Consider the following 25,825-nt stretch of genomic DNA (forward strand, 5'->3'; position numbering starts at 1 on the left):
CCACCAGGGGTTGTCTGGAGAGACCTCAGCAAATTAACCCAGTGCTGAAGCTGAGGTGGGTGGAGGCACTGTGGGAGCTGGGCTAGCAGGTGTGCTGGGACAGGTCATGTGATGTGGGCAGAGTCCCAGGGACTGTCTGTAGGTTCCAGTTACCTCTGCTACACACACACACACACACACGCATGCACGCACATGCAAACACACACGCAAACACACCAGCAACAACAATAAAAACAAACAAAAGATAATTATCATTAGAAAATTGTATTCAAATCTAAATTCACCAATCTGAGATTTTTTTAAATGTTCTTTCTTTAGGAGAAAACAATGACCTGCTAGGCCATAAGAGAACTTATGTGATAAAGAAATAAAGATTTATTCGCGTTGTATTAGTGGCTCTCAGGGAGTCAGGATCCCTGGCCACCACCTAGCCAGTTGCTGTGCTGTGTGCTCAGTGGCCTGCTGCTGGCCTGCTGCTGCTCACCTGCCAGCCAGCAGACATAGTGCTTGAGGGGAGCACCCTTCACAGATGTGGTTGGAGGTGCCATCGTGAAGCAGGCAGCAGACATAGTGCTTGAGGGAAGCACCCTTCACAGATGTGGTTGGAGGTGCCATCGTGAGACAGGCAGCTGAGATTTCTTACCTGCAGTTTTCCATGTGTGCTATCAAATCATACTAAACAGCTTTCTACATGTCTGTTTTATCCTCATAGATCAATTGCCTGCGGAATTGCAAGACCTACCAAGCCAGAAAGCCTCTGTGGTTCTATAATACATCGCTCAAGTTTTTCCTCAATAAACCAATGCTTGCTGATGTTGTCTTCGAAATACAAGGTGTGGCTCAGCTCATACAGAGTGCATTTTATGGTTCTGATTTTTTCTTGTTCCCCTCGCGTTCTCGTTCAGCTTTCTATACTTGGGATGGAGGAATTAGTGCTTTCTGTTGTAGGAAATGAAGTGATGTGAACATGAAGTAATACCGTCTTAGTTTTAAGAAAGTCATTTTATATTTGGTTTTTCCCTCCATATACTTCATCTACTTTTCAGGATCTGCAGGGCATGGAATGATGTTTAGTGTTTAGTTTAATTTGTATATTTCTTTATGATCCCGTTTTCTGATTCATCTGAAGCCATCTATCATAAAAGCATATTATCTCTTGCTTTGTTTATTCAGTTTTTTAAAAAAATTGTCTGACCTACATCAGGCACCCACAGTTATTGCTGAGTGTGTCTCGAAATACTGTGAGAATTCTTATCACCAGAGCACCTGGATTACACTTCTCTCTATGGGGAAGTAATGCTACCCATCTTTAATAAAGAGCTGTCCTGGAAGCCCAGGGCAGATTACTTGCATGTATAATTCTGTCACTTTAATAGATTAAATGCAAAATCTTAAAGATGAGTTGTCAGATACCTTCAATTATGCAAGGATAAGAGGAGTTGTTTGCAAATACGTGGCAGCTAGCATAGCCTTTATTTTTTAATCTTTCCCCAGAAAGAATCTCCTTACTTTTAATTTTGGTCGTATGTCAATAAAACTAGTGAATTGAATTTTTTCCCAAAGTTTTATTGGCAGCACCAAATGCAGTGTGAGTCTGGGACTCTGAAAGTGGGAGCGTGAGAGTGACCTTGAGATACATTTAAAACTTCCTGGTGAGGGAGGGAGCCACTCAACAGCCATAGGCTCATCTGCAATGCTCTCATCAGGTTAGAAGACCTGCAGCTGACTAACCAGACCCTGGTAGTGGTACGCTCACATTGATTGCCAACATGAAGAGTCCAAGGTGTCTCACTGTAGGTGGGAAAAGGCTTCTTAGAGGAGCAGCCAGTAGGAATCACAGAATTTACTCCTAGGGGAATGCTGTTGATGAAGGCATTTGTGGGGAGTGCCTGGGTGTTCTAGACACCAGAGAAACAACAGGATAGCTGGCTAAGAAGCTTCACATTCCAAATGACAGCACGATGTCCACTGCTAAGAAAAAAATTAGCCTATAAATTAAAAAGTATTCCTACCTTTACCAAGTCCTTTTGTGAAAGCTAGAATAACAGTGTCTGTGTTCTGGAGGAGGGTAACCGACGCTCTTGCACACGTGACCTCTTATTGGTGGCCGAGGTCTGACCTTTAGCCACATCTGTGATGTACAGTTGATGAATTTTATGCTGAGCAGACTCTGAAAGATGAACTTCCAAAAGTCCTGGGGTCACATGACAACGTAGGGTAGGCTTTTTGTTAGGGGTTAAACGTGTTGTGGGATTATCTGACATGTGTGTGGTAAACATACAAGCATTGTTCCTGCATCTGGGCTGAGGGATGTTCTGAAATGCCTTTAAAGACCCGTGTGGTAAGAAGGTTGCACATTGTGGGTCTCCGGGACGCTGCTCGCCTGCAGTCCAGGGGCCAGGGTGAATCCACTTGCCACCTGCACAGTGATGTCACACACAATACAGTTAGCCTGGCATGCTTTTGTTGTATGTACGTATGTAGTGTATATGTATTTATGACAGGGTCTCACTATGTAGCTCTGGCTCTTTTGGAACTCTCACACTATAGATCAAACTGGCCTTGAACGTACAGAGATCTGCCTGCTTCTACCTCCCACATGCTGGAATTAAAGGTGCGCACCACCACACCTGGCCATGAAATTCATTTCTTAAGGTATGATCAGATTCTAGTCATTTTTGGCTGTTCCCCTTTTTCCCCTTAAATAGCCTAGATCTCTTTAGCTGAAGTTTCGCTGAACTCTAGGCCTGTAGAAGCTAGAAGAGCATCAGACCCCATGGGACTAGAATGACAGCCATTTGTGACGTGTGGGTGCTGGGAACCAGAGCTCTGGCCAGTGAGCCATCTGTCTCTCCAGCTCCATTCCCGCCTTGCTCTTTCGCTGCACCGGAACTGCTCCCATGTTTGCATAGCGGACATTATTGCTCCTTACTGTTAGCATAGGAGGAATTGGCCCCACGCTTTATGTTATGTCAGCGTAACCTGCTGTGCAGGGCTTTGAAGGAAAATAGAGATTCCCCGTTTAATCCCTTGCTTTTCTTCTGCTGTGTCCCTTCCCGACCCTCTCCGCCAGCCCCTGGCCGCTCACCCACGTGTGCAAGGGCTCTGGCTGTGTCACATCTGATGATGTACACATCTGTACACAACTTCAGGCCACTCCCCTTTTTTGAAAGTTACATTTATTTCTTATTAATTAATTAATTAATTAACTATTTTGGGGTGTGTGGTGTGCATGCTCTGGTAGTCATGTGGAGGTCAGAAGACAACGCGTGGGAATTGCCTCTTTCCTCCTGCTCTATGGGCTCCAGGGAATGAGCGCAGGTTGTTAGGGTTGATGGCAAACCCTCTCCCCACTGACCCATCTCATAATCCTCACTTTGGTTTTTGCTTGTTTGTTTTATTTTGTTTTTTATTTTCAGTATAGAATTTAATTTGTATATTTTGATTGGTTGTGTTTGTGTACTACTCTTCATCTGCTGGAGACGTTCCCTTGATGAGGAACTACACTTATCTGTAGGTATAATGATAAATGTTTATAGATTATTGTTAGGGATTGTGCTGCTTTAGTAAATTAGTGGTTGTAGATTTTCCTCCAGTTCTGAGTGGTTAGCTAGGTTTCCAGTACCAGGCATGGTTTCTTTCTTGTTGGTCAGGTTTTAAATCCAATTAGAGAATTGTTTTCTCGAGGTATACATCCACTACTGCACTATTAGGGTCACTGTGTCGTGCTGGTCATTGCCGTGGCTCAAAGGCCTCATAGCTGGGTGAGACTCTTGGCTGCCTCCCTCCCTCGGAAGCTTGCATGATGCAATAGTAGGCTGTGTGTTTTCGGAGGCTGTGTAGGCTGTGTGTCCTGGCCAACAACTCAGAAGAGGGCTTCTCATGTCTGGCATTGGGGTTTGTTAGATGATCTTTGGTTCTTGGGGGGAGCACCCTCAGACAGATGAGAAAAGTTTATGAAGACTATATATGTACATTTATACACAGAATCACATGTATTAGAGGTTTCTTCCTTCCTTCCTTTCTTTCTTTCTTTCTTTCTTTCTTTCTTTCTTGGTTAAATAACAGTATGATTTCTTATGACTTCTTCAGATCCTTATTGTAATTTTACCCATCTCCTTCCTGTTTCTGTATTCACCTTCCTCCCATTTCCTAAAGATCCTCCACTTTTCCATTTCCCTCTAACAAGCAGCCCCCCTGTCTTGACAACAATCCAGCTTTATTTTCTTGGTTTCTATAGTAACTACAGGCTATGTGTTCACATCTGAAGATTCGGAGTTGGAGCCTCCACTGAAAGACAGCATGCGGTGTTTGTCCTTTTCGGTCTGGATTACCTTGCTCAGTATGGTCTTTTCTAGTTCCTTCCATTTACCTGCAGAGTCTATGGCTTCAGCTTTCTCCACAGCTGAGTAGTATCCCATAGTGTAGATGCACCTCATTTTCATTATCCGTTTGTCAGTTGTAAGGTCTTTAGGTTGTTTCTATTTTCTGGCAACTTGGTCTTTTGAGACAAGTTCTTTCACTGGGACCCGGGACTTGCTTAGGGTAGGCTCACTGGGCAATTGTCCCCCAGAGCTCTTTCTGTTGCCACCTCCCCGACCCTGGTAGGATGGCAGGCTTGTGCTACAAAGTCCACTTGTTTTATTTTGTCTGTGGGGTTTGTGCTCAGGTCTTGAGCTTTCACAAGAAGCACTTTATGAGCAGAAACATCTCTCGGTCCTGTTGAATGGTTCTTGGTTTCATTCGTTCATTTCTTTGTTTAGCGTGTTATTTTGTTTTCAAGGAAGTGGCTGTGTGCAGTGTGAATATGTATCCAACTTTGTGGTTAATCACTAATTTAAATGTTTCATACCAAAATGAGGAAGGGAAAACATTCTTATATATAAATTAATTTATATTGAAACTAAGACAGACCCTTTGAGTAATAGCTGGATAACAACTCTCCTTAAATCTTTATAAAGGTATAAAACTTTTTATATGTTATAGTGAAATCTTAGTTAAACATGTGACTTTTTTCACTACATATCTTACCTAAAATATTTACAGTGCAAAACATATTCTGAAAAAGTCACATTGAGTGTTGGTGATAGCCAGATGTTACTTCAGCATTTTTAGCACAGATTTAAGAAGTAATGAGAAAGATAATGTAGGGATAAGATTAGTGTTTATTGAGGTATAATAATTTTTTCAGTCAGTCAGTCTTTGGCTCCTTCACTCCAGTTGGACATCACCTCTTGACGTTTTCAGATAACGAATGGGGAGCATTGGAACACTCAGATCCAGAACCGAAGCATTGCTGCACTTAGCTGAGGCAGTAGTGAGATGAGGCAGTAGTGAGACACTGAAAGGACATTGCTGGCATTTGTGTCTGGATGGACGCTTTATAGATGTTGCATGTTTCTTTGGGTTTCTGGCCCTTTACAGTTGACCGGAACTACCGGAAGAGAAGATGCAGGTAGAGTTTGAAAAGTGACCTTGGCATTTTAACAGACATTGTCCGTTCAAAATGTGAAACACTGCTGTCTTCTGGCCCATGAATGGAGACTCAGATTTCCACGTGACGAGTGGTTACAGGGTTCCAATTATGCCCACAAGGACTAACAGAGACGGAAAAGTAAACTCCATTCCTCTTCTGGTGCAGGATCAGCTGAAACTGGTGGGTTCTAGGATGATTTCCTGTTGGACCGAAGCTATAGGCCAACAGCCACAATTGCCTGGAGTGAGCGTGGAATGTAAACCCCTGACATGGAGCATTATTTGTGTAATATGAAGTCATATATAAAGATAAAACAGTTCTAAGTTAGTTTTGGAAAACATGCAGGTGTGATGTAGAGAGTTAGGGCTCCTTTACATTTGACTCCATGCAACACTCTTTAACAAAACCACATTCACAGTACGTGTTAAATCTCTCTTGAGATGAACTTGTCTGTTTTCTTTCCCAGAATGAAACAAAGCATCATTCCTAAATGTCACTGTTGAAGTCTGAAATGATACTCAGGGGGAAACAAATACATTTTAATTCAACACTCAATCAAAGAGATTGTTGATTGTAAACCGCTTTGGGTGGGTTACTCAGTCTAGGAGTTGTAACCCACCCTGCAGTCAGTTATTCCAGGGTCCCGGAGAGGTACTGTCTGGAAGATAATGGGCTAAGAGAGAGGAATGAGGCTGACTGGGGGTTCCTGTCAAAGCCTCAGTTTATTAGAGATGGGGTACAGCTTATATAGGGTAAGGAGTTTGGCTTGGGATGGGGGCGGGGGCATGGAATCTTGCCAGCGTGGTCCACCTTGGTCACATGGTCCAGGAGGTTACCTTCGGTCAGGTCACGTAGGCCAGGAAGTAATGAGTTGATACACCTAGTTCTCTAGATAGTTTGGAATGTGGGGTGGGTTCTGCTAAAAAATAGCTCTCCATTAACAGCCAATTTGGGTGTGGGGTAGGCTCTGTCAATAGAACGATTCCTAACACAATTAGGGGTGTGGCGTTCTCTGCAGACTCCCCAGGGCAATGGTTCCTGCAATAATCCTAGCAGGAAACGGCTCCTGACAGATCTGCAGACTCCCCAGGGTGATGGTTCCTGTAATGATTTTAGGAGGAACCGGCTCATGACAGTTGATGACCTATGTAAAGTGGGAAAAAGCTGGTTTGTAATTGATTCAGCCTTGATCTTTTTCTTAGAAAAGTTTTCTGAAATTAAAACACAAAATAGATATGTCTTCTATACAATTACACAATTCTTTACCTGCAATCAATTGCTGTTTATTATATAAATGTTGTATTACAGTCTTTTAGTGTTTGTATAAATATACTGCTTAAAACTGGCAACTAGGAGCCTGAGAGGTGGCATCAGCAGCAGCACCCACTGTTCTTCAAGAGGATCCTGTTTGGTCCCCAGCACCAATGGGGACGTTCAGAGGATCTGAGGCTGTCTTCTGTCCTCCACAGGCGCCCACACACACCACAAACTGAATGAAACAAACAACAATGGCAAAAAAAACCACATCTGTAATTGGGTATCGTGTTACATTTTCACAACACCAAAACAGTTCTCTAAAGGTTGTGAGATCATATTCCCTTAGCTGAAAGTCCGGTGGCTTTCCATACTACATTCTTCTCGTCACATGGGGTCGTCATACATTTCTTCCTACGCCACATCTGCACCACACCTGTCGTTCTGTACCTGTCGTTCCGTACTGGGGAGCAAAGGGAGCAGGTTCCAGGGGCTGCTCAGGCTGAAGCTGGTTACAGTTTCAACATTATCTTGTATCATTATCAACAGAAAGCTCTGTTACAATGTCAAGCCCTGCTTATGAAATCAGTTCCTGCCTACTGCCCACTTGATAGTTTTCATCCTAATTCATCTGCTTAACTCAAATGATAGGCCATCCAGTGTGTTTAAGCAATGCTCTCATTTTCCAAATGATGCTCTGTTTATCTTGAAATAGTTTAAGCCCTAAAATCTGTAGTCAGAGACTGCTTGTTCGTTCCCAGCTGCCCAAACCAGAAATAATCACACAGAAACTGTATTAATTCAAATACTGCTTGGCCTATTAACTTAGGCTTTTTATTAACTAACTCTTACATCTTAAATTAACCCATTTTTATTAATCTATGTATCACCACAATGCTGTGGCCTATCGGTAGGCATCTTTCTCCTTCAGCAGCTGGATCACATCTCCCTGACTCCACCTTCTTTTCTCCTCTATCTCTGCTTAAAATTCCCACCTTACTCTATTCTGGACTGTCATAGGCCCAAGCAGCTTCTTTATTAACCAATGGTAATAAAACACATTCACAGCTAACAGAGGGGAATCCCACATTAAAAATCATAAGTCAAATTGCAATGCCAATTTGAATTCCTTCTTAATTGGTCTCTACACATCTATCCAGCATCCTTTAAGTTTGGAAGCTGTTCCTTTTGGTAGATGATCCTGTTACACTGGCTGGGAGGGTTGTGGCAAAGAAGAAAAGGTGGTGGACGGATGGAGTTTGCTGGTAGGAGTAGGATGCTCTCCACTGTTTCCTTGCTCCTCGTTGGGGTGACTAGGCAAATCACAGTGCCAACCCATGGACTCAACTGGCAGTATCTGTGGTTGATTTGTGGGTCTGAGGAAATATTGGCTTCGGGAAACATCTGTGAGTTTAGATGGACCTCTTTTCTTCCTAGGACAAGAAGCACTTTGCTTGGATTTAGAGAGGTTAGAGAACCTCACAAACCGTGACTATTCTAGAGAAGAATGTGGCCTTGTGACAGATGGTCCTAAGGTCTAGAAGTGCCCTCCCCCATGAGGCTTGGACCACTTCTTGTTTACTTCCGCCATTCCCATTTCTCGTGTGGGGAAGTCAGACCAAGGCAGTCTGTGAGTTTTGTCACACAGGGCAATGGGCTGTTTCCTGGGAGGAACATGGCACAGGTGGCGTATTTCAAGCCAACCGGGATGGATAAATGCTTTGTTCTAAAAGCACAAAGTGGACCGGAGAGGCTCAGAGGTTAAGAACACTGGCTGCTCTTCCAGACATCCTGAGTTCAATTCCCTGCTACCCCACGGTGGCTCACAGCCGTCTATAGTGAGATTTGGTGCCAGAAGTGGCCTGCAGGAATACATGCAGACAGAACAATTTACATAATAAATATTTAAAACACACATACACACACGTATACACATACATGCACACACAAAGCAAAATTCATATTTCAGTTTTTTGGTCTTTAGGAAATCTAAAGTAAAGTTTGTCTAATCTGTAAATTATTGGGTTCAAAGGCAAGTTTTGAACTCTGTGTTTCTCAGCCGCTGTGAACCTCTGAGGCAGCGCCCCCTGTCTGCCTGGTGTGATTCTGCACTGCAGTTTGGCCTGTCACGGGCAGGGGCACTCCAGCTGGGAAACACTGTTAGCTCTGCAGCATTTCCTTGATTTTGTTTTCCTCTCTCACCTTCCAGGAACAGCTGTGCCAGCCCACAGGGCCATCTTGGTGGCACGGTGTGAGGTGATGGCAGCCATGTTTAATGGTAATTACATGGAAGCCAAGAGTGTCCTGATTCCAGTGTACGGCGTTTCCAAAGAGACTTTCTTGTCGTTTTTAGAATACTTATACACAGACTCTTGTTGCCCAGGTACGCGTATGTGTGTTATAAGGTAATATCTCGTGATTCTTCCTTTTCACTCATCTTGGTAGTTTGCTGCCTAGGAAACCTGTTTTGTTTAAGGTCTATTAGTCAGTATCACGGTATTTGCTGAGCAGCTTTGGGGTGATGTAGGGAGAGTGTTGCATTCTAGTTAATTCAAATGAAAGAGCAGGGGTCAGTAGCTCGTGCTAACAGCAGGCTATTGGTTAATCTAGACACTGAGAATCGAGGTGTTTGGGGTACCTAATGGGGTACCTTAGAGTTTGGGAGCCATACCAAGACAGTAGCTTTCGTGATCCTCACATCTGGCTGAAATGGTTTTCAGGACTTTTGTTAGTGTGAACTCCTGTGGTCCTCCAGATCTGGGGATGAGGGCTTTTAAAGACTGTGACTGACTTACAAAACCAGATTCCCCTAAAATTGGCATCTCTAACTTTCCTGAAATGTTTAGGATTCTGGCAGACTATAGGATCTGTTTCTAAATTCACTAACCAAAGACTGTCTTTGACCAGAACACATTATAATGTTAGTAGTTAATGAAGTGTGGTACATATCGAAGTCCTTGGAGGGCTTTCTCCCATTCTGCCACCAGATGGCGGCCTCCTCAAACACAGCAGGAATGAGCGCCACACATGCCCTTGGTCCCAAAAGCTAGCCAGCAGCCAGTCCTATGGAAAGAAAAACAAAACACACCTTTTAGACTATACCTCCCTTTAGACTCGTTGCTTTAATTTTTAGAATTAAAAAATTTCCTATATTTGTTTAAATAGATTTTGAGTCCTCTATGAAAGGATATAGAGTTTCCAAAAGAGAAAATTACTTCTATCATTAAATTGTCTCAGTCTCCAAGTTAGCTGTTTTGGAGTTGTTACTACCAATATTATTAAGGACTGGCTTGTTATTTTTGCTTGGTGAAAATGAAAGCATTGATTCTTACGGGAAATAAATATTATTTTTCTCAGTACTGGGAACTGGATAATTAATAAAAATTTTGACCACTATTTTTTTTAAATGCATCCATCTTTAATCCCAGCACTCGGGAGGCAGAGGTGGCTGAATTTCTGAGTTTGAGGCCAGGTTGGTCTACACAGTGAATTCAAGATAGTCAGGACTACACAGAGAGACCCTGTTTTAAAAACCTAAATAAATAAATATGCAACTGTACTAATGCATTAGGACAAATCAAGGTGGTATCTCCAAATTGTTTTAGTGATTGTATTATTTAGTAGCATGCTCAAATTTTTTAAAAATCCAGTTTCATTTTTCAATATTTTAGTAAAAGATTTATTCACAGTAAAAGTTATAAATGTACTGTTCTTCTCTCATTTCTGCAGCTGTGATGAATCTACTCTGACGGAAAGTAACTTACGGGAGAAAGCATTTACTTTAGTTAACAATTCTGACAGAAGTCCATTCAGGAAAGTTAAGGCGGCAGGAGGTTGGGGCAGCTAATTATATAACATCCATGATCAGGAGCAGAGAGAAATAGATGTATTCATTCTTTCTACTCAGCTCATTTGCCTACTCTGATGCAGTCCAGGACCGAAGCCTAGGGGACAGTGCTGCCCACAGTGGGCGAGTCTTCCTGCCTCCATGAAAACACTCCAGGCTCTCCCCCACAGAGATGCTAACAACACACCAGCCTGATCCAGACACCCCTAGTGGAGACTTCCCACATGATTCTAGATTGTGCCAAATTGGGAACTAAAACTGGGCAAGCACTCTACAACTTACCCATATGTACAGCCCTAAACCTACCAACAACCTTAACTGTGACTTCAGAGGTGAACGAGAGCGCAGGTGGGGAGTTGCTGCTACATGGATGTTCTGGAGAATGAATGAATGAATGAATGAATGAATACACTGTAGTGTGGGGTGCTTCATACCACCGAACTGAGTACCTCAGTATTTAAAATGGGGCCAGGTTATCAAACTCTGACAGCTTGAGTTTGATCCCTGGGACCCACATGGGGAAGCAGAGACCTGACCTCTGAAAGCTGTCCTCTGACCTCCACATAGGTGGGCACTGTGGCATGACACCCCTCCCCCATACATGTGAAATAAGTAAATGGCATTAAATTGTTAGTGTTTAAAATGGGACTTAAGAGATTGCTCATCAAGTGAAGTGCTTGATGGCAAGTATAAGAACTGTGTGTAACTCTCATCTCCAGAACAGAAGGGGGTAGGCATGGGAGCCCTGCTGTAATCCCAGCACCGTGGAAGGTGGAGAGAAGGAATCCCCATAGCAATCCCCGAGAAAACTGGGTAGCAGGCTAAACTGTTAGTGAGCCTGCCTCAATATAGAGTGGCCAGCAATGCAGGAAGACACCTAGCATCAACCATGGTCCTCCACAGACACATACAAATAGATATCAAATGCACACACCGAGATAACATATGCATGCACACACAGATAGCATATACATGCCCACACACAGATAACATATACATGCCCACACACAGATAACATATGCATGAACACACAGAGATAGCATATGCATGCACACACAGATAGCATATGCATGCACACACAGATAACATATGCCTGCCCACACACAAAGATAGCATATGCATGCCCACACACAGATAGCATATGCATGCCCACACACAGATAACATATGCATGCCCACACACAGAGATAGCATATACATGACCACACACAGAGGACATATGCATGTGCACACACAGAGATAACATGCATGCACACACACATAGCATATGCATACTCACACACAGCATATGCATGCCCATACATAGATGACATATGTTTGCACACACAGATAGCATATGCATGCATACACATACAAACAGATACTGTATGCATGCACATATACAGATACCATAGGCATGTACACACACAGATACCCTATGCTTCTACACACACACACACATTTAAAATTCTAGTTTTTTTTAAAATTTTGCAATAGTGAAACAAAATTGCAAGACTAGGGACTAAAGCAAAGAAACAAAAGTTAGAAGTGAAGATGTAGCTCAAATGGTAGTGTGCTTACCTAGCATCAGGAAGCCCTGGATTTGATCCACACAATTATGTTGGGCATAATTGTACACACCTGTGATTCCAGCATGCAGGGGGAGAGGCAGCTAGATCAGAAGCTGAAGGTCATTCTTGACTGTGTAAGGAGTTGTGAGAGCCTGGAGTTGTGAGAGCCTAGAGTTGTGATAGAGATGGATAAAGAGGATACAATGGGATTTAGTGTAACTAATAGAAAAGTTTAGCTCTTAATGCACACACTTGGGATGCAGAGGCAGGCAGATTTCTTGGCACTCAAGGCAAGCCTGGTCTACACAGTGAGTTCCAGCCCAGCCAGAGTTACACAGTAAGATCTTGTCTCAAAAAAGAAAAATTTCATTAGCTAGCTCTATATGTTGGTTAAGGGCAGTTATTGGAATCCTTCTCTAGAGATCTGGGGATGAGATTCTCTTTGGAGTATGAAAACTTAATTATTTACAAAATGTAGTACAAGGACTGTGCTAACGGACTCTTCCTTGAAATCCTAGTCCACACTGAACGATAACTGTCTGCATGTTTTAGAGCAGGGTGTGTGTGTGTGTGTGTGTGTGTGTGTGTGTGTGTGTGATTGGGGTTTTGAAGTAATAAGGGCGGCGGGGCTGCGTCCCTGGCACCCCAGCCCCCTGCCCGGCTAGCTCAGTCGGTAGAGCATGAGACTCTTAATCTCAGGGTCGTGGGTTCGAGCCCCACGTTGGGCGCCAAAATGTAGCGGCGTAAACGAATGCAGACAGAGTGTAAAAATATATATATATATATAGCTTTAATGTAGAAATAGACTTACAGAACCACCGTTCCCGCGGAGACCAGGAAAGCAGAAGCGAGAGCTCGGAGCTTGCTCGCCAAATTTATAGGCAGACATTAGCCCGAGGCGAACACGCCCCTTAAGGGGCGGGACTTATCCCTACAGGGTTTGTTGTTGTTGCTGCTGCTGCTGTAGTTCTTGCTAGGCTGGAACTCACTGTGTAGACCAGACTGACTCCAGCCTCATAGAGCAGCTGCCCAAGCCTCCCAAGTCCAGGTGTGAGCATGGAAGTAAAGTGTGCACAGCCATGCTGTCCCTGAAAGCGGTCGTAGTCTAACCATCCCCTCTGTCTCCTCTTTTCCACCAGCTGGCATTTTCCAGGCCATGTGTCTCCTCATCTGTGCTGAGATGTACCAGGTCTCCAGACTGCAGCACATCTGTGAGCTGTTCATCATCACACAGCTGCAGAGCATGCCCAGCAGGGAGCTGGCGTCCATGAACCTTGATATTGTGGATCTGCTCAAAAAGGCCAAGGTGGTTGGCCCTGTGTGGAGGGTGGGGCGGGGCGTCAGTGGAAGGAGGGCCTCTTCATTTAAAATATACATATACTACTTTGTTTTCTGTGTTTTAGCAGCTATGTGAAGACTAGTATGCATTTTAAAGTGTGACGAAAGGAAGCTACAGTTTCTTTGCACCAGTTTTTATGGTGAAGTAATTTTGAAGCATTCATTGGGTTAGAAATTATGTTTATATAAATTTTTTTCAATAGTGGTCATAATCCCAGTTACTTGAGAGTGGCTGTGCTTTTTTATATTAACATTACAGGAAATAGAATTTTCTCCCCCCCCCAAATCACTTCTTAGCATTAGTGGGGGAGGAGAACAGGACGAGGCTGTATATACCGGATGACATAGTGACTGTAGGAGAATACAGGACGAGGCTGTATATACCGGATGACATAGTGACTGTAGGAGAATAACAGGACGAGGCTGAATATACCGGATGACGTGGTGACTGTAGGAGAATACAGGATGAGGCTGTATATACCGGATGACGTGGTGACTGGAGCTACTACTTCATCTATTCATTCATCTCATGAGCATGTTTTCACTGCTCGGTCGTATGGTGGCAGCATTGGTTGAGTTGGCTGGCATGTCTTTATGTGTTAGGAATCGAGCGAAATTTAAAGTGTAAGATTGGGAGTCACTGCACTGGCTCCTGGCCCCTTCCATGCCCAGGATCTCTCTGTTCAGAAGTAGCTACTACAAATTCTAGAAAACACATGCAATTTGCACAAATCTGTTGTGAGAAGCTGTGGTTAGAAATACTAGAGAATATGGGGACCAGAGAGGTAGCTCAGCAGTTAGGAGCTTTTGCTGTTCTTGCAGAGGATCCAGGCTCGGTCCCCTGCACCCACAGGATGGCTCACAATCGTCCACAGGCACAAATAAGGTGCACATACATACATGCAGGCAAACACTCGCGTATGTGTGTGCGCGCACGTGTGTGTGTGCATGAGAGAGCACATATATAGGAATTAATTTTTTAAAAGACTCTAGAATATGGAAGAAGACGGACCAGGTCTGTACATAAAGAAGAATTGTGTGTTGAAATCTGCCCCTCAGACCTTCAGATAAGAGTCTAGTCTAAATCCCAGCATACACTCATTCACTCATGAGAGAAGCTGGCTCTGATGGATCCTCCATCTGAGTTATTGCCCATTTTCCCCAGTGCTGAAACTGCAGGTGGCCTTAGCTTATCATAAATGTGCCCTACCTAAGCTGCACCTTCTAGGTCTTCCCCACAGGTGATCTTTGATCTACCACTCTAGAATGGGATATCCAAAAATCCTGTCTGGCTTCCCTGTTCATGCTGAGCTGGAGCCACATGACGGAACAAAGGACAGACTCTTGTCAGCTGAAAGCTTGCCTCCAGGCTGAAGCAAAGTCGTTAATCATTATATATATTTCTGGGTATACAAGGCATTTAGCCAAAGCATCTGAGCATTTTAACTATTTTATACTTCAGTTCTGTCATAATCAAAATTTATGATTAATATTAATTAATGTTAATTTAATATTATATATTAAAAGCAAATTTTAAAAATCAAGTAACCCTTATCTTTGGCTCATGTACTTATATCGACCTTGAACAAGTTTCCCTCTTGTTAGCATGTCTGCATCCTGAATTCCTTTATTTTTATTTTATTTAATTTATTTGGAAACAGGGACTCACTTATCCCAGGCCAACCCCAAGGATGATCTTGAATGCACAGTTCTTCTGCCTCTACCTCTGGAGTACTGGGGTTCTTACTGTGCCCCTGCTGGAGATGGAGCCCAGGGCTTCCCGCTACTAGCCGAGCTCTGTTTGTTTTTAGTGGATCCTCTTCAGACTCTGCTAAGAGCCCTATTTGTGAGTAGGCAGGAGAGCATCCCTTGTGATCACTTCTTACTGGCTTAAGGCACCTTCCACAGTTGCCCATGTGTTTGCTTCTCTGTCAACAAGGCCTTCCGAGTTGTCTTCCCCAGTACTAGCTGTTGTACAGGGAGGCTGCACTTTAATTTCCCAGCTGCCAAGACCTGAATAATCACACAAAAACTCTATTAACTATAACACTGTTTAACCAATAGCTTAGGCATATTCCTAGTAGTTCATATATCTTAAATTAACCCATTTCTATTAATCTATGTATCACCACAAGGCTGTGGCCTACCAGTAAGTTTCCAGTGTCTTTCTCCTTCGGCAGCTATGTGGCATCTCCAAATCTGCCTTTTTTCTCCCTGTGTTCAGTTTAGTTTTCCTGCCTAGGTCTATTCGGCCCTGCCATTGGGCAAAATAGCTTCTTTATTAACCAATGGTAATAGAATATATTCACAGCATACGAAGAGGAATCCCACATCAAGCTGCTGACGCTCCTTAGTTTTCCGTCTGAGGTTTGAAAGTTTATCATATCTACCCTAAATTTTATTGTTTCTGTTCAAACCTAAAAAAAATGTTTATTTTATTATATATGTATGGGTGTTTTATCTGCATGTGTATCTGTATATCACATGTATGTCTGGTGCCCACAGAGGCCAAAGATGGCTTCAGGGGCCCTGGTACTAGAGTTACAGAGACTCCTATGTCGCCCTTTGGATGCTGGGAACCAAACCTGAGTCCTCTGCAAGAGCAGCTGCTGCTCTTAACCACTAAGTCATCTCTCCAACCCAAGTTTTGTTTCTTAAGACCTTTTATAAAAGTTTTTTTTTTTTTACTATTAAGTGTGTGTGTGTGTGTGTGTGTGTGTGTGTGTTGTGCCCTTGAAGGGGATTGTAGGAAACCCCTCCTCCTTTCATTTCCATCCCTGCCTGAGGAGACAACTTTTCTCTGCCTAGGATGCTTGCCTCGTTCTGCTACTGCAGGTCCAAAGGAAAGAGGCTAACCAGCTATGGATGGAAACTTCTAGAGCTGTACCTTCCCTGTTTGTAATATGATTGTCGTAAGTGTTTAGCATAACAACAGAAACACACCAGCTTCCTCTCGGAAGGTTTGAGATTTCCAGTTTGTACAGAATTGGGTATGTCCTCCCGGTTCTTGTCTTCGCAGAGTTAAGCTCCCCAGTAGCTCTTCGGATCTAAATTTCCCATCACATGGCTCGTCCTCCGGTATAGGAGAACGGTTGCAGTGCCCCTCCCTATGCTCAGCCCTGCTCTCTACCGAGGAGCCTATATTTTCATCCATCATCCATTCTGTCATCTACTGTACCAGAGACGTGTGCTTCCCCAATTGGCTTCTTTGTCTTATTTTCTGAAATTTTATTTTAGTTTAAACCCTTTATCATAGGATAGCACATGCATTTCACAAACACTAATTTTATTTTTTTGTTGTTGTTGATTTGTTTTTTGAGAGATATCCTTGCTTGGCATGGAAATTTCTATGTAGACTAGGCTGTCCTTGAACTCAGAGACATCCTCCTGCCTCTGCTTCCTGAATACTGGGGTAAATGGCATAGGCCAGCATGCCAGGCCAAAACTCTAATTTTACAATGAGGTGCCTTCCATTTTTTGCCTAGAGACCTTAATATATATTGTATAATATATAATACCTCAGGTTGTGCATTTGAAGGAAGTTTTCTTAGCCAGCTTTTCCCCCTTAGGCTGTTCCCTGGCCCTCCTGTTCCAGGTCGCCTGCTTTGTCAGTTGTCTGGTAGCTTCCATTAACACAGCTATGGGTTTTTACTCTATCCCTGGGCATAACTTGTTTTATCTGCTAAAAGACAGAGAAGAAATTACTAAAATGTGATATGGAATTGGCTGTGAAATCCCTTTCAGTTCACAACTTCTGTGTACTGAGAAGAACAGGTAACTGTGAATCTACATGTCAAGTATTATTCTAATTTAAAATACAACTTTTTGTAAGATCATCCTTGGGTTTGTTCTGTAAGATATGGAATTAGAATTCTTTCCAATTTAGCATTGCTTTTTGCTTATGTAATTTTTTTAGTGTTCTTAAAAGACTACCTTTAGCTAAAAGGAAAGCATCCTAAAAGACCATCTGAGGAAGAATGGATAAACCTAATGTGGCATATGTGTATGTGGAATGTTATTCTGCCTCTAAAAGGAATGGCACTTTTATATAGATGGCAATATGGATGACCTTCAGAAGAAACTGTGTTAAATGAAACATGATAAAGAAGGACAAGTATTGTATGGTTTCTCTTATAGCATGTACCTACTGTAGTCAGACTTCTTGTGTCAAAAAGTAAAACAGCATAATCTAAAGAAAGTTATTTGTGTTAAGCAAATATGTTTAATTTTGGATGATGGAATCATCTGGAGATGGATAACGGTACTGTTTGTACTTAGTGCCACTAAGCTGCCCACGTCTAAGTATATACCATGTCTAGGTATATACATAATGACGATCACAGAAAACTTGACCCAAATTGCCTGTCATCGAGTTACTATAATCCAGATTGATGGTTGGCTAGACCAGTGCATGTCTGGGTTGACCCCAGGAGATTCTGTCAGCAGCCAGACTGCTCTTAGTCTTCCTCAATTAGCAGCTCTTAGAACTCAGAAGTAGAAGAATTACACAGAGATCCAGTTCCACATAGCAATGACCCTAGGAGCAAATGCTCAGCTCTGTCTGAGATAGGATTGTGTTTAGTGATGACCTTGTGTTAAAAGTTTACATTGAACCCGGGAGGCAGAGGCAGGCGGATCTCTGTGAGTTCTAGGCCAGCCTGGTCTACAAGAGCTAGTGACAGGACAGGCTCCAAAGCTACAGAGAAACCCTGTCTCGAAAAACTAAAAAAAAAAGAAAAGAAAAAGAAAAAAAAGTTTACATTGAAGCATTAAGAACCTCAGTGTTCACTGGGGGCAGGTGCAGCCCTGTCGCTCTGGCAGACTTGGCTGTTTTGCTGGACGAGCTAACCTTATCAGTATTTGTTAATAGTGCTCCAGTCTCCTCTCTGGGGCCACAGTTACCAAACACTGCAGTGCTTACAGGCACACAGCCGTGGGTGTGGGCTCCGATCTCTCCCATGAGCAGAGCAGATTATAATATCGTTCCCTTTTCATTTCCTTGTAGTTTCACCACTCTGACTGCCTTTCCACGTGGCTGCTTCACTTCATCGCCACCAACTACCTCATATTCAGCCAGAAGCCTGAATTTCAAGACCTTTCAGGTAGACTGCTAATTTCTGCTTTGAAAAGAAAATGGTATGGCCTTTGAGGTTCGAGATATAATTAATAAAAGGCAGTGCTTTGACATAAAAACACAAATGCAGTGTCCTCCACATCCTTTCGGTTCTGCTGTGTGATTGAGACACTTTCACCTACAATCACCTGTGTTGCGTGAGCAGTCTGACCTGTTACACAAGAAGTGTTCCAATGATTATTTTACAGTACTCATTCATTTTTAATTGTTTTTTTTCTGGTAGGAGAGTTAGGGTGGTGAAGAGTGTCCTCAGGTGCCATTTGACTGTGATAAATGAGACCTTAGTTTTTACTTAAGTCAGTCAGCAGCAAAATTTAAATGATATAAGTTTAAACTGCTTTTTTTCGTAGAAATACAAATATCGATTGTTATTATAATATGTCATCTTTAATACTTAGAGAATCTATATGTATATATCTACATAGGAACTTTGTAATAAGTTTTTTATTGACCAAATATTATGCATCTTGCCAACTGAAAGTAATTATATTATAATTTTAAAGTAAAGTAAATGATTAGATGAGTCAGCCAGGCATGATAGTGCGAGTATGTAATCCCCGCACTTGGAAAGAAGAGGCAATAGGACCCTGAGTTCAAGGCCAGTCTAGACCACATAGCGACCAATCACAGGGTGAGATTCCTAGAACTGTGTAATAGGAAAGAACACAAAGGTGGAGTGTTCATCAGAGTGGGCAATCAGACCAACAGAGTCAGAAAAAAGTGAAAATGAGTAATGGATCTTTAGTGTTTCAAGTATAAATTTACTAATTATGGCAATGAATGCAAACATATATCTCAGTTTTCTATTACTGGGACAACACCCTGTTAAGTAGGCTTATTGTTGCTCCTTGTGTGAGGGAGGATAGTACATCCTGGCAGGAAAGCAGGAAAGCGAAAGCTTCGTGGTTCTGGTGAGGGTGTGTGGCAGATGTGCATATCTGAACCAAGAACAGACTCAATTTGGAGTAGTTCTAAACAGCTCTTTACACCACGGTCAATTCTTCCATGATTCTTATTCAGGCAGACCACAGCAAGGTCTAAGATTAGGTACTTTGCATAAAAGGTAGATGGGCTGCAATCTTAGCTACAGTTAATGGAGTGTGCTTCCCTTACTTTTGATAAGAGCATCCAGGACACTGAGCCAACAGACTGCAGGGTAACTGACTCAAGGCCCCAGAAGCCGAGCTCTGAAACCAAAATTAGCTCATGCCAAGGTCTCCCTTCCAATAACCTGTCAGAGCTTTGCCTGAGCCCAGTAAAGAGCATGGAAGTCTGGTTCTGGGTAATGTGTGGTCTCCTCAGTGGCGTCTCTATCTGCACTCCAGTGCAAGATGCTCCCGTGAAAACCTTTCTTATCAAGAACCAAATACACGCTGACTTCTCCCTGTGTCCCTTTCCCTCCAGCCCTCAGGCGGGGCCCCTGGTGATTACATTGCACACAGACCCTCTGCATCTCAGAAGATGCAGAGCAGCAGCTCAGATTCTACTCTTCCTTTTAAAACAGAGACAGGGGCAGCCCTCTGGCACTCTCCCTTGGTTGTCTTTGTTCTTTTAAAAAATTATCATGAGAATCCACCTCAACCTCTGAAATTCAGACAAGAAACAAAAGAGCACAAACATGGCATAATTTCTCTTCTGTGCAATAAGTATCATTTTGTTTCTGTTTTATATGTGGGACATTTTTAGTTTTCAGTCATTAAATATGACAATCTTACGGCCAATTACTGAAGATATACAAACCACAGACTGGTTTTCACTGCTATGGAGTCATTTTAACATCTCACTGGCTCCCATATTCTTTAAAACCATGAAACTTTCCCAGGAACTACTCAGTTCATTTAGCCAGCAGAACTCAATGCAGGGTTTCAAGGACTCTTCATAATCCCCAGAACCTTCAGAAACCATGTGGGGAGCCTGTGCCTTTCCCTTTCCCCTGCAGGCACTCACTGTACTTCTGCAGAGTTGTGGGGTGCTTGAATGTGGGACCTCTAGATAACACATGGAAAATTGTGTGTTGTAGCATGGTTAATAAAAATCCAGAGACAGATATTGGGGTTCAACCTGAGGATCAGAAAAGCAAAGCAGTCAAGCCACTAGAGAGCTCGTACCTCTAAGAAATCCTCAGACTGAAAAGAGACCTAGTTCCTGTCTCATCTCGGTTTATATTCCTCTCTGGTGCTGGATTTAAAGGCGTGCTCCACTACCATTGGGCTTCTATGGTGAACTAGTGTGGCTACTGGGATGAGAGGTGTGTGCCACCATTGCCAGGTCTGTGTGGCTGACCAGTGTGGCTATCTTACTCTCTGATCTTCAGGCAAGCTTTGTTTATTAAAATACAAATGACACACCACTACAGTGTGCTGTGAACACTGCCTCTCAGCAGTAAAATACTCCTAGGGCCTCCTACAACCAGGTCACTCTCTTGTCCAGTTGGTGTTTGTGTGGAAAGGAAGAGAGAGAGACAGAGAGAGAGACAGAGAGACAGAGAGAGGCCGGGAAATGCTGGGGGTTTATTAGTCCCTGTTGGAGCAGGGCAGCAGGCTGATCTCTTGTGTTTTATTTTCCTTAAGTCCCACAGAACTGAAATCCTTTACATACAAGACAAGATTTATACCAATGATCATACAATTTCCACCCTGCTTTAGGGAGAAGAAACTGAGCATTAAACTCAGAATAAAAGAGAGTGTGTGTGGGTGGTAGAAGAGTAAAATGTATGTGAGGTGACAAGGTTAGAGTAGGGGTCACCCCTGTGGGGCAGGAGAGGAGAGCTGGGATTAGAGTGGCTGCTTTGGTGACAATGAGGAGAAATTTAGAAACAACAAGACCAGTTTCAGGACTGGGAAAATTCAGATATAGTTCTTCCACTGGGAAAACTCAGATACAGTTTCTCCAAGAGAACATGCAAGGCAGAGAAAGACAGGCGATCCCGAAAAGACAGAGGAAGAGAACAGGACAGACCACAAGCATTTTGACAGCTAACAGCTCAAGATATAACAGAAGAGGATGTCCGAAGTCCTGAGAATCCCAGCTAACAACTCGAGCTATACCAGAAGAGGATGTCCGAAGTTCTGAGAATCCCAGCAGCTTTCCTGAACCCCATTGCCACCTGTGCTCTTTCCCTCCTGTATGACCTGAGTAGTGAACTAGGCTGTCTCTGGAGACATTTACAAGTCAGTGAAGGTCATATCAGCTGTCTTTGACTGTATATACTCAGCCAGATACGTTTAAAACTAGATTTATTTATTTTATGTGTGTTTTACCTACATATACAACCGGGCGGAAACAGCCGGTCAATTTGCCGGGCGGTGGTGGCGCACGCCTTTAATCCCAGCACTCGGGAGGCAGAAGCAGGCGGATCTCTGTGAGTTCGAGACCAGCCTGGTCTACAGAGCTAGTTCCAGGACAGGCTCCAAAGCCACAGAGAAACCCTGTCTCGAAAAACCAAAAAAAAAAAAAAAAAAACAAGTGCCTGACTTGAATGCAGTACCCCTGGAGGCCAGAAGAGGGCATCAGATTTCTGAGCATGCAGAGAATTATGAAATATGCTGAATCAGTAGTTATGAACTGGCAACCGCTGACTCCAGTCAAGTCTACCAGGGTTTATTTTTTTCAGCCACGATTTAAAATGTTGTTTTTATATAGTACTTCCATTTAAAATCTTCAGGGGAAAATCTAAAAGAGTTGGATACCCTGGGTCTGCCTTGCTTCTGGGAAAGCCTGGAACTAAGAAGTGGCTGCCCACTCCAAAGGGGACATGTCCTCTCCAAAGGGCTGGAGTCTTTCCCCCCCTTTCAGTGGTGATTGTATACCCAGCCCCCTTCCCACCTGCTTGGGGTTTGGCAGCTCCTGTCATCCCCTTTACAGCTTCCCTGTGGAGCTGTCAGCTGTTGGCTTTAGAAGCTCTCCAGGTCTCACTAGAGTTTTCTGATTGTTTTCTCTCGACAGCACTCTTTTCCTTTGTTTTCATCTTTACTTTTCTCATCTTAAAAACAGCTCGTGCTTTGCTTTATAGCAGAGGTTTGAACTCCTAACCTTGCGGCCTCTGCCTTCCAAGTGCTTGGTGAAACTTTTCTTCTCCAAAGTTATTTAGAAATTGGCTCATTCCACCTTAGGGTTAAACACACAGGTTTTTTATATAATGTATTTATTTTTATTTTATGTGGATTGTTGATTTGTCTGCATGTCTGTCTGTCTGTCTGAGAGAGTCAGATCTTGGATTTACAGACATCCGCCATGTGGGTACTGGGAATTGAACCCAGGTCCTCTCGAAGAGCAAGAAGTGCTCTCTCTCAACTCTGAGCCATCTCTCCGGTCCTACACTAGACACTTCAGAAGATATATAGCAACATACAGGAAAATTTGACCCTTGATGTTTGTGAATTTCCTTTTCTCGTGATAGGTTTAACTTAGCTAAGTATTGTGGTATGTTTTATGAAGCAGTGTTTGGGTCCATGTTTTATGAAGCAGTGTTTGTTTGGGTCCATGTTTTATGAAGCAGTGTTTCGGTGCTGTTTTTACTGGCTGCCAAAGCTCATCTGCAGTCACCTTTTTTCTGGGGTTCTAGTTTTGTTGTTTTGATTTTGAGTTTGTTTGTTTGTGTTTGAGACAGGGTCTCACTCTGTAGCCGTCGCTGTCCTGGAAGTCACCATGTTCACCAGGCTGGCTTGGAACTCACAAAAACTGCCTGCCTATTCTCCCCAACTGCTGGGATTAAAGGCGTATGCCACCACACGCTGTTTGGAGTTCTGTCATTACAAGGCCACGTCATTCATCTTTGCTTCCTCATGAAGCAATGAATGACTCCCCTGAGCAGACAGCCTTTTTACTGTCACTTAGATTGTATAACTAGGTCATTGTTAATCCACGTGCCCATGAAGCTGAACAGCAGGTGGAGGAATCAAACTAAGTACAATGAAGTGGAAATGCGAACTGAAGGGAGGGATCCCAGACCCATAAATGTTTAAAGTCCTAGGTGTGCCTGAGGCAGGATGAAGCCTGGGGTCTCAACAGTGAAATTCATAAATGCTGACTAAGCATTTGGTAGGCATCTCCCTACCGGTGGAGCCAACATTTATAGGAAATGGGAAGCTTAGAAATTCAAGCCCAGCAAGTCATAGATTTGTAGACTCTGGGTGTAGCTGAGCGTAGGGTGCGGGCCTGGACTGAAGTCAGGTTTCTATGGAAGTGGGTCCAGAGCGCACGGTGTACAGGGAGGCTAGAGGAGCAAGCCGGAAGACCAGGAACTCGCGGTGCGGTAGACTCCGGAGTAGGGAATCCCAAGGGGAATGAGTAGATTAGCTGGTGCCTGCACTGGAGGGGAAGTAGAGTCAGGACGAGTTTATAGAGTGTGAAAGGTCAGCTTATCCACAAAGAAAGATGGATTTGTTATCTCCAGTGAAAGCAAACGTTGTATTGAAAGAGAAAAGGGAAGCAGTGAAATCCCACCTGCTGGAGCAGTGCATGTCAGCATTAACCACATAGTGCTATAAATCCTGACGGCTGCTGTTATCCAGATTCTGACCCATTCTGGAAGGCTGTGGGAAGGGTGGGGGATATAAGAGACTAAACCCCTCTGTCACGTAACAATCAAATGTTTGTATTTCATTTTGACAAAAAAAATATATGTAATTAACTTTTTTCCCCTTTAAAATTTCAGTGGAAGAACGAAGTTTTGTTGAGAAGCACAGATGGCCATCAAACATATACTTGAAGCAGCTGGCAGAGTACAGGAAGTATATCCACTCCCGGAAATGTCGCTGTTTAGTCATGTGACCTGAGCTTTTGTGTATAGACATACTTTTTTACTGTTATGAAGAATGGGTACCTCTGGGTTCCAGTAAAATTCTTATAATTGAATCAGTATGGTATTTTAAAAACACCATATAGCTTCTTATTAGCTTTGAAGGCTGCAGAGGTCTTAAAAGGGAGCACAGACTTTAAGGCTTCGCCCAGAACATAAATCTCCTGGACAGTGGCTTCTCCTCTAGGTTGCCCCGTTGCTTTAATAGCATTAAACCTCTCCTCATTAAGAGATGTTTAATTTTAAAAATATCATCAAGGATAAATACAAAAATTTCATCATGTCTGACTGATTGCTAAAATAAGGGCCATTTAAAAGCCAAGTGTAACTGAATTTGGAGGAGTGCTGTCCAGTGCAGCGTGAAGTTTTAGGAATAGGAATTTGCCATCCATCAGTCACACACCAGCTGGTTCCAGTTCAGTAGGCGTGTTTGAATCGATATAATGAAGAACATCTGCCCATCTGGTCCATGCAACCACATCTGCTTGCCGATTGGCTAACCCAGTCAGGGCTAGCAGTTACTGCTGTGCAACCTTCTGGATTCTGCAGCTCCCACAAACCCAGTCAGGGCAAGCAGTTATTGCTGTGCAACCTTCTGGATTCTGCAGCTCCCACACTTAGAAAGGCCTGGCACTTGTTTAGGCTCTGCTAGTACACTGTTGAATTCCTAAAAATGTTTGAAAGAAGGCTTCCATATTTTCACTTTGCACTGGCTCCCCAAAATTCCTATTGAGGGAAAATGCTCGCTCTCTCTCTCTCTCTCTCTCTCTCTCTCTCTCTCTCTCTCCCTCTTTCTCTACAGGGTTTCTCTGTGTAACAGCCCTGGCTATCCTAGAACTTGCTTTGTAGATTAGGCTGGCCTTGAACCTACAGAAATCTGCCTGCCTCTGCCTCTGGAGTGCTGAGATTAAAGGCATATGCCACTATGCCTGGCTAAAAAAATGCCTTTTTAAAAAATTTTATTTTATTTAATCATTTTTTCACTTATTTTACATATCAACCACATTTTCCTCTCCCTCCTAATCTCCTACTCCCTCCCTCATCTCCCATCTACCCCCTCCCATCCACTCCTCTGTCTCCCTTCAGAAAGGGGCAGGCCTCCCGTGGGCTTGAACAAAGAAAGCACGGCCATCAAGTTGAGGTAGGACTGGGCTCCTTGCCTGCATCAAGGCTAGATGAGGTAATTAAAATGCTCTTTTCTTATTCAAACCTCACTCCAAGAGTGCGCAGCAGAGGATTTGTGGATGCTGGGAGAGCAGAGTGGAGAGGCCCCCTTTGGGAGGCTTGCTCCACCTAGTGCCTCCACAGCGACCTCTTCTGGCAGAAAGACATGCTTTCGGCTGACTTTGGGACACTAACTTACTTCTTGCTCTATCCCAGAACAGTACTTTCTTGATCAATATGTAAAGCCAGGAAGTTGATAAGAG

The 25,825-nt window shown here is 43.3% G+C and overlaps 1 protein-coding gene and 1 non-coding gene across 2 annotated transcripts in view; both read left to right on the forward strand.

Annotated features, from left to right (window-relative positions):
* Nucleotides 1-25,252, forward strand: part of Rhobtb3 (Rho related BTB domain containing 3) — a 57,565-nt gene extending 32,313 nt beyond the window's left edge. Inside the window, exons 8-12 of the mRNA XM_041663186.1 lie at nt 713-833; nt 8,940-9,113; nt 13,266-13,432; nt 18,470-18,566; nt 24,255-25,252. Coding sequence (XP_041519120.1) covers nt 713-833; nt 8,940-9,113; nt 13,266-13,432; nt 18,470-18,566; nt 24,255-24,370 — 675 coding nt within the window. The 3' untranslated portion in view covers nt 24,371-25,252. The remainder of the gene's footprint in view (nt 1-712; nt 834-8,939; nt 9,114-13,265; nt 13,433-18,469; nt 18,567-24,254) is intronic.
* Nucleotides 12,782-12,854, forward strand: Trnak-cuu. Its single transcript has one exon. It is a non-coding gene; the product is annotated as a tRNA-Lys (tRNA).
* Nucleotides 25,253-25,825: the final 573 nt, after the last annotated feature.

This window comes from Microtus oregoni, unplaced genomic scaffold (assembly GCF_018167655.1).
Source record: "Microtus oregoni isolate MIOR12 unplaced genomic scaffold, Mior012 000014F_ref0000157, whole genome shotgun sequence".
Classification (NCBI taxonomy): Eukaryota; Metazoa; Chordata; class Mammalia; order Rodentia; family Cricetidae; genus Microtus; species Microtus oregoni.